This window comes from Oncorhynchus mykiss, chromosome 28 (genome assembly GCF_013265735.2).
Source record: "Oncorhynchus mykiss isolate Arlee chromosome 28, USDA_OmykA_1.1, whole genome shotgun sequence".
NCBI lineage: Eukaryota > Metazoa > Chordata > Actinopteri > Salmoniformes > Salmonidae > Oncorhynchus > Oncorhynchus mykiss.
Genome location: NC_048592.1, coordinates 21,569,584 through 21,579,317, shown reverse-complemented (window position 1 = coordinate 21,579,317; position 9,734 = coordinate 21,569,584). Strand labels below are relative to the sequence as shown.

At 40.2% G+C, this 9,734-nt stretch overlaps 1 protein-coding gene across 1 annotated transcript; it reads right to left on the bottom strand.

Annotated features, from left to right (window-relative positions):
* Positions 1–252: 252 nt before the first annotated feature.
* LOC110508183 (G-protein coupled receptor 54) lies at positions 253–7,408 on the bottom strand. Its single transcript, XM_036966928.1, has 6 exons — positions 6,949–7,408; positions 5,598–5,722; positions 1,275–1,410; positions 916–1,154; positions 753–755; positions 253–665 (listed from the first exon to the last, which is right to left on the bottom strand). Exons 1-6 carry the CDS (start codon positions 7,178–7,180, stop codon positions 291–293), a joined length of 1,110 nt encoding a protein of 369 aa, XP_036822823.1. The 5' UTR covers positions 7,181–7,408; the 3' UTR covers positions 253–290.
* Between the last annotated feature and the right edge of the window lie 2,326 nt (positions 7,409–9,734).

The window sequence follows — 9,734 nt, the reverse complement described above, 5'->3', positions numbered from 1 at the left end:
GCTTTGCCCACCCCCCAGCAGCTCAGTCAGCTTTGCCCCCCCACCAGCAGCTCACTCAGTTTTGCCCCCCCCCCCCAGCAGCTCACTCAGATTTGCCCCCCCCCAGCAGCTCACTCAGCTTTGCCCCCCCAGCAGCTCACTCAGCTCCCCCCCCCCCCCCCCCCAGCAGCTCACTCAGCTTTGCCCCCCCAGCAGCTCACTCAGCTTTGCCCCCCCAGCAGCTCACTCAGCTTTGCCCCCCCAGCAGCTCACTCAGCTTTGCCCCCTCAGCAGCTCACTCAGCCCAAGGCTCATTTCCCTTCGTCGTTGCCTTCCTCTGCAGCAACTAACTTGATTTCTGCATTAGCCGTGCGTGACGTGACACTGCTGTCTCTCACTTTGTGTTTGAACAGGAAGTGGAAAGTCTTTTTGAAGGACTTGCGGAAACTGTCTCCCATGAAGCCATAAACGATTGGGTTGATGGAGGAGTTAGCGTAGGACATGCAGTTAGCCCAGGTCTTGATCTTATAGGTGGCGTAGTTGACCCTGTAGTTGGAGTAGAAGGACTGGAACAGGGCGAAGAGCTGTATAGGCCCCCAGCAGATGGTGAAAAGGAGGACAATCACCACCACCATCTTGGAGATCTTACTCCTCAGTGTGACGGTCCTCTCAGACAACAGGTGGACCTGTGGTAGAAATGTTGAAGTTAACTCACTACTACTGTGACGGGCTTCGAAATGACCTACACTGTATGTAGTTCAAAACATGGTCACCGGCTGAGGGTTTTTAATGACATACTGTAGTATACCTGCAATTTGGAAGGGATCCAAATATGAACTCATGCTTTCATTGTGTAACCTTGACAAAGGAGTGCACCTATTGATGTTTTAAACTAAGTCATAAAGAAGAACACCCAAAGTAATAGTCTCTCCATACCTGGTAATTATTGTCTACTGGCTCAACTGACGGCTGGCCCACCCTCTTCAGCATGAGTGTGTAGCAGAAGGAGATGGTAATGACAGGTAGTAGGTAGGCAGCTATGAACTGGTACAGGATGAAAGCCCTCTCCAGGGTCTTAGAGGGAAACCTCTCCATGCAGTAGTGTCTCGGTCCATACCAGTAGCCCTCCTCAATCCTCTGGTACATGAAGATCGGGGTGGATAGAATGAAGGAACCTTAAAAAAAGACAAACATTGAATTAGTTTAACTTTATAGAAAATGTAGACGTGTTCATGATGCTTTGAGCCAAAATCAATGGTTTGCAATTGGTTCAGGAATGCTAGCATGTGACTTACCGATCCATATACAGATGCTAACGATCATGGCGACTCGTGGAGTGCGATGGCGTAGGGACTTTAGAGGGTACACTGTGACATAGCAGCGATCCCCACTAATGGCAGTGAGGGTGATGCATGTAGCCTGAACAGTCACCTAAGAAAAAAGAAGAACAAAATAATGACTTTCATTCTGGGTTGTTCACAGGTGAAACCATATTAACAATTTTACATAAGAGACATGCTGTAAAAGTTATGTAAATAAATGGCACCTGCCTGCCATCACACTGGGAAGGAATGATTAATGATGAGCATAATGAGAAAATGTAACTTTAGAAAGACATTATCTCAAAACATTATTAACTCGTCCTCCTGGGTTAGGTGTCATGCCCATAGTTTTTGTCCCATTTCCAGGATAAAAATATAACCATAAAGTTTCTTTCACACATAATTCATAAAATAATGTTGAGTTTGAAATCCTTTCCCGATTAAAAAGAAAACCTCTGACAGTTGGTTACCATCCGTGATAACAGATTAGCAGGTTCTAAACAACATAATGCTGTTGGAGAGTAGGATTTGTGACCCCAGTTCAGTAACTACACTACTTGAGATCTATCCAACGCCCTTGTTTCTCACTGAAGTGCGAAAGAGAGACTGACCAGGTGTACATCATTGATCCGAAGTGCCCTACTCTTGTCATAATGTAGGGACAGAATGCAGGAGTCTCTTGAACGAAGAGGAGCACTGCGTGTGGGTTGAACAAGTAAAAAGGATTTAAGAAAATAGTAAACATCTATATATATATATATATAAACAAATTAAGCTGAGAATTACAACGGATATTAAAATGAGTTCACAAAGTCTGATTTAATGAATCCTCCCACTTGCACACTGTACAGCAGCAGTGATATATGAATATGTGGGGGAGTGAGTTATCAATTAGTCTACCAAAAATACACAGCATACAGAGAGTTGGTCCTTTTGATGAAAATACAAATCTAAACAGAGGACTAGAATCTGTGTAGAAGTTTTGTTGAGCATCAGTCATTTTCTAACCTTCACATAAGACTGCTTTTGCAACCATGTCATTTCTTTATTAAATGAAATGTGACTGTTTGTCTCTCCCAAAACATTTTGCATGTCAGCAATCAAGTTTTCAAGATATGGAAGAGTAATAGGGCCAAGTAAATGATATATACAGTTGAATTCGGAAGTTTACATATACCTGAGCCAAATACATTTAAACTCAGTTTTTCACAACTCCTGACATTTATTCCTAGTAAACATTCCCTGTTTTAGGTCAGTTAGGATCACCAATTAATGTTAAGAATGTGAAATGTCAGAATAATAGTAGAGAGAATGATTTATTTCAGCTTTTATTTTTTTCATCACATTCCCAGTGGGTCAGAAGTTTACATACACTCAATTAGTATTTGTTAGCATTGCCTTTAAATAGTTGAATTTTGGTCAAATGTTTCGAGTAGCCTTCAACAAGCTTGGGTGAATTTTGGCCCATTCCTCCTGACAGAGCTGGTGTAACTGAATCAGGTTTGTAGGCCTCCTGGCTGACACACGCTTTTTCAGTTCTGTCCACAAATTTTCTGAAGGTTTGAGGTCAGGGCTTTGAGATGGCCACTCCAATACATGGACTTTGTTGTTCTTAAGCCATTTTGCCACAACTTTGGAAGTATGCTTGGGGTCATTGTCCATTTGGAAGACCCATTTGTGACCAAGCTTCAACTTCCTGACTGATGTCTTGAGATGTTTCTTCAATATATACTCATAATTTTCCATCTTCATGATGCCATCTATTTTGTGAAGGGCACCAGTCCCTCCTGCAGCAAAGCACCCCCACAACATGATGTTGCCACCCCCGTGCTTCACGGTTGGGATGGTGTTCTTCGGCTTGCAAGCTTCCCCCTTTATCCTCCAAACATAACGATGGTCAATATGGCCAAACAGTTCTATTTTTCTTTCATCAGACGTACGATCTTTGTCCCCATGTGCGATCTTTGTCCCCATGTACGATCTTCGTCCCCATGTGCAGTTGCAAACCATAGTCTGGCTTTTTTATGGCTGTTTTGGAGCATTGGCATCTTCCTTGCTGAGCGGCATTTCAGGTTATGTCAATATAGGACTCATTTTACTGTGGATATAGATACTTTTGTAGTTGTATCCACCAGCATCTTCAAGATCCTTTGCTGTCATTCTGGGACTGATTTGCACTTTTCTCACCAAAGTACGTTCATCTCTAGGAGACAGAAGGTGTCTCCTTCCTGAGCGGTATGACGGCTGCAGGGACCCATGGTGTTTATACTTGCGTACTATTGTTTGTACAGATGAATGTGGTACCTTCAGGGGTTTGGAAATTGCTCCCAAAGATGAACCAGACTTGTGGAGGTCTACAATTTGTTTTCTGAGGTCTTGGCTGATTTCTTTTGATTTTCCCATGATGTCAAGCAAAGAGGCACTGAGTTTGAAGGTAGGCTTTGAAATACATCCACAGGTACACCTCCAATTGACTCAAATTATGTAAATTAGCCTAGCAGAAGCTTCTAAAGCCATGACATCATTTTCTGGAATTTTCCAAGCTGTTTAAAGGCACAGTCAACTTAGTGTATGTAAACTTCTGACCCACTGGAATTGTGATACAGTGAATTATAAGTGAAATAATCTGTCTGTAAACAATTGTTGGAAAAATTACTTGTGTCATGCACAAAGTAGATGTCCTAACCGACTTTCCAAACCTATAGTTTGTTAACAAGAAATGTGTGGAGTGGTAGAAAAACGAGTTTTAATGATTCCAACCTAAGTGTATGTAAACTTCCGACTTCAACCTTATATATTTTAATTGATGGGTCAAAACAATGCTGACATACCAAAAGATTATCAACTAGATTCAGCTGCGGGATGATTTTGTCTTGAGTGGATGGTCTGGAAAATAGTGACAAATAATTTGTAGACTGCAAATTGACCGCCCAAATAGGTATAATGTTTGACTGAAACACAATCATTTGTATACGATCACCTGTCTTTCTATTATACATGGGAAAACTTGGGAACAGATTTCCAAAATTAAAATCACTTGGTATTTTTAGGCTTTTATGTCCAACAATGTATATTTTTATTTTTAAAGCAGTTGGGGGACCGTGCTTTAAATTGACACATTTCAGATAGATTTCCAATGGCAAGTTCTGTTTCAATGGAGTTCAGTTCAATGAAATGTGTTGGTCACATCCTGTGGCTCAATAACCGACTTATTCCAATGTCAGTGAAAGCCATGGTTTACTGAGAGGATGTGTGGTATTGACATAGGGTATTATCGAAGCTCACAAGATCCCCCTGGTGGCTGATGGTTCACGTGATGAAGATGAGAGAGCTCTGACTATAGCATACTGCATGATGCTGACACCTCTCTTCTGCCTTGCTCAATCATAAGTCTATTTTTGCACCTTGCACTATGCATTTAAAGGTATTTTTGATTGACTTACTGCTTACTTTGATTGAATTACTTCATTGATGGGAAAGAGCTTGCAAGAAAGGCATTTCACCGTACTTGACTGCTTCAGAGTCTAGAGACATGTTGTGCAGTGTGCTGACAAGTATTCATCCCTCTCCTTACTGTGGTGAAATTGAAACACTCGTGACATCTGAGATTTGATGACTTCTGAGATTGGATCCTAGCGTAGGAGTCCATCTACAGTATGCTCAGAGCTTTAGTCATTTGCCAACCCAACAGATTAGTTTTAATCTTTCGAACCTGCTTGATTGAAGCTGTAGTTAATCGCAAGAAGCCTGATGGACTGATTGTCTATTTTTTTTTTCAAATGGAAAAAGGACATTCTTTATATAGACAGTGATTCATCACTCACTTGCAACAATCCCTTACATGTCATGAGTCATAACCAACCAGTCTTAACCAATGAGGTCTCGCCAAATGGAGTAGGGCCACAGTGAATGATGCTCAGATAAGCCTTGAATTTAGATTTATTGGGAGTTTCAAATGGATTGTTTTTATATGAAAAAATACACATATTGGTACTCAAATTGCATTTAAAAATACAAAGTTGCCCATAAAAAATGACCATGAACCTCTACCCTCTACTGGATAAATTAAATGACACCTCAAATTCAATATTGCAGTTACGTAATTTAATTGGGTACAGTCAGGCACCAGAACAGTTTTTCAGACTAATAGAACTAGAAAGTATCTCAGGGATCCAGTTGAGGGCAATGATACCCAAATTGCATTGTGGTGAGAAAAGCCATCATTAATATGCAAATATAAAAACAGATACTGTATGTCTGTGACCAGAGGCAATATGTTTTATTCAAATGATTTACCTGCTGAAGAAAAGCAACAAATTTACACATGAAGTTCCCAAATATCCATCCAGGGAGCGGGTAGAGAGTGGCTGTGAACGGGACACAACACACCAGGAAGATGATGTCTGTCGCAGCCAGGTTAGCTGTGGAAATAAGCTCAGTTAGAAGGGAACTCTTTCATTTCTTTCTGATGAACAAACGTTTGCAACATAAAATAACCATTTGAACCTGTGAGTCAAAGTTATTAATTTGAATAAATTACTTGCTTTGTAAAATTCAAAGGCATGTCACCAAATCAGTGTATTTTGGCATGGGCTTCAAAGAGCCAATTGTTTTCACAAAATTCCCGAAAGCCAAATACACATTGGGGAGGGGGGGGGGGTTACATGAAACGTGGGAGAAAACATAATTGTTTTGAAATGATGTGAGATATTACTGTTTCACTGACATGTAGAAGAGGTCTTATTAGTAATACAGGTGGACAGGACCTGCAGGGGTATAGTGAGGACATCTGCCACAATAGGACTTATGTTCCTTTCAGATTAGTTGTATAGCTGTAATAAAATTACATAGATTTATTGTACCAAAGTTGTCTAAAATGGTGCTCTCTTCTGAATGGACTTGCATCATTTATAGCAACAACTGAGAGGCGAGAGTTGTTGTCCACAGGAGGTGGAAGTAGTAAACCAATATGATTCAATATTAAAAACAGGTTCCAGTGTAGCTGGCCAGGGAGATATCAGTCAGTCATTTCAAACACACACACACACACACACACACACACACACACACACACACACACACACACACACACACACACACACACACACACACACACACACACACACACACACAAGTTGATACCATCATTGTTATTTATGAGCACAAAGATGTGCTGTCCACCTTCTTGGTCAATTCATAATATTTCAAAATCCATTGATTTTGCACATCTCCACTCCACACACACATTTCCAATGTCAAACAAGATCTGTTATTTAATTTAGAGACATGATCCCTTTCATATGTTGTTTGTTAGTATAGGCTACAGTACTGTATTGTATAGATGCATTCAGACAGACACATACAGACACAATGGATAAGGTTACTATCCACAATATTCATGTACAGTCGTCATTAAAAAAAAAAAATACAGTAAGGCTGCAAGATTATACAGTCATTAGTCCTAGTTTACAGTGGAAATAAACTATTTCTCTGATCCACATACTTTACATAACATTGACTGTGACAGTCACACACAAAGAACACGTTTCTTTCCAGTTCATGACAATCCACAAGAACAATGAGGTTCAGTGTGTTATAAGTGGAAGACCCTTTGTAACTGTAAGGGAAACCCCTTAGTCTTGCTCACCTATGTAGAAGTTGGTGGCCGTCCTCATCTGCCTGTGTTTGGAGATGACATAGATGACCAGCGAGTTCCCAATTAGCCCTACCAGCATGATGAGGGCGAAGAAGAGCGGCACCAGCCAGGCGTCCGTCAGGAATGGGTGGTCCCCCTCCTCCGGGTCCTCCAGAGAAGCATTCAACTCAGACGCATTGAACCACATCAGGTCCGTAGAATTCCACACGTCTGGAGGGAACATCTTGATGTGTGAAAAGCTCTTCAAATGGCCCTCACCTCAAATGTAGCCTTGGGGTGATAACTTGTGTATAATAAATTCATTTGAACTACTGAGAAGGAAATTGATCTGTCCAGAGAACATTGGGGCGTCATGATCAAGTGAATAATGGTTCAGCTGGTGATGAGTTCTGGGATCTTTCTATGGTTAGAATGGGTCTGACAGTAGGGTAGACCTCTGTTGAGCTCACACTTTTCTAACCTCGTTGCAAAATCTGCAAAGGATGAGATCCCACTGGCTTTATACTGAGCAGGGACACACGTGGGATACTGCCTGATTGTGGAATAAATAGCTGATGTCAGGTCTCCTAGCAACATTTTCCCAATCTGGAATTTGGTACCTCATACCATCTGCATTCAATGCTGTCAGACGCTGCCTTATCATACAATATTGTATGTAAGTCTATGTCAGCAGTTATTTTTTACTATTGTTACAGGTACTATTTAATGTAGTTATGTAAACATGGTGCTACATTCAAATAACATCAACTGTGAAATGATCATTTAAAGATAAGATGTCATAGGTTCAGCCTCTTCAATTGGAATGAAAATATCAATGTATTAAGATAACACTTCCAATGATAATCGATTCAAACGTGGCATTAGATTTTGGAGTGGATTAAACACACAGTTAATCCTAATCTCAGTTTTCAATCTCTTAAAGATGATATCTTGCTAATCAAGACAGTAACCTCTAAGAAATAGAGTGCCATCATGGATAAGCAGCACTTACTGTTGAATAGTATTCAGATTGAGGTAGTGACAGTGCCCTGCAATTTAGTGCCAAGGAGCCTTTCTATATTCTTTCTGCTGTATCCTTGAGATCAACAATATGAAGCTTGCGGTTAGAGATTTACCTGTGAACAATGATAGTAAATATAAATGTACACTACATACATAGAAATTAGCATTTGTACTGTATATTACCACAGGGTTTGTCATGTTATATTGATGTAGTATGTCATCATGAAATATGCATTGAGGTATGCATTCTTTTTTCAAGACAAATGCTGATAAAATACAACCTCAAGCCATATGATAGGCTACAGTAACCACATGGCTTCTCCCTCCAGCCAGGTTAAGCTCCGTACCAAAGTAAAATTGTACATGCTCTCTGGCGATTTGCCCCTGATTTGCCCCTGATGCTTGTCGACATTTGGAAGGCAGTAGGTGGTTGAACTTTAAGATACAGGGAGCACAGCTTTGGTGTTAACAAGGCTGTCTGGGGTTCACAACCCACCGTCAATGTAGCTAGCTACAGAAGGAAGACTTCCCCATTTGTCAGGGAATTACTGTAGATAGGGATTCTTCAGATAGATTGCTAAAACATATAATACAATTGGTTAAAGGTAAGTTGGTGTGAAAAATAAAGTGCTATTATTTTATACAAAAGCTTATGGATAAAGAAACAAGAACAATAATGGCATGATTGAATTTGACATTTGCTATTATTTTCCATGAATGGTCATCCATACCATGCCATTTGCCTACCCCATTTGCATGTTATTCAAAGATGATGTCTGATTTAACATACTGTGAAATCTCTCTTCTCTCTAGCAACATTGAATTGTCTTTGTTAGTTTAAAACCCAAACTATAAACACAGTTTCACAGCATATAATACAAATATATTGTATTGAAAAAAATAATGAGATACAGTAAAGCAAAAGAGAAGTGAAAACTCTGATAATGTGTAAAATAATGTGTGTGGGAAGCCTGATGCAGTCTCCTAGCAACTAATTTAAGATGGTATGTGTCTTGAATCATGGATAATGGTGTGTTTGTTGACTAAATTTGAAGAGCGCCAAAATCATGTTTGATGTCCTTGAATAACAGTGATGCTCCAGAGCTTTTGTATAATTTCAGCCAGCAGTTTTGAAAGTAGTGCTCTTGAAGCAAAAGGGGCTCAGAGTATTGTGCACAATTATCCATTTCTTATGATATGTTAAGTCCTAAAAAAATACATTACCAGTCAAAGGTTTGGACACACCTACTCATTCAAGGGTTTTTCTTTATTCATATTATTTTCTACATTGTAGAATAAGAGTGAAGATATCAAAACTGTGAAATAATACAAATATAATCATGTATTGTAGTGGAGTGACTTCCGGCGCAGACAGAGATGGCCGCCTCGCTTTGCGTTCTTAGGAAACTATGCAGTATTTTGTTTTTTTCCATGTTATTTATTACATTGGTACCCCAGGTAATCTTAGGTTTTATTACATACAGTCGGGAGGAACTACTGGATATAAGAGCAATGTCAACTCACCATCATTGCGACCAGGAATACGACTTTCCCGAAGTGGATCCTGTGTTTTACCCACCAGGACAATGGATCGGATCCCAGCCGGCAAACCAAAGCAACATCTCCGTAGGCTCACGAGCATACTACTCGCCAATGTCCAGTCTCTTGACAACAAATCAAATCAAATGTTATTTGTCACATGCACATGGTTAGCAGATGTTAATGCGAGTGTAGCGAAATGCTTGTGCTTCTAGTTCCGACAATGCAGTAATAAC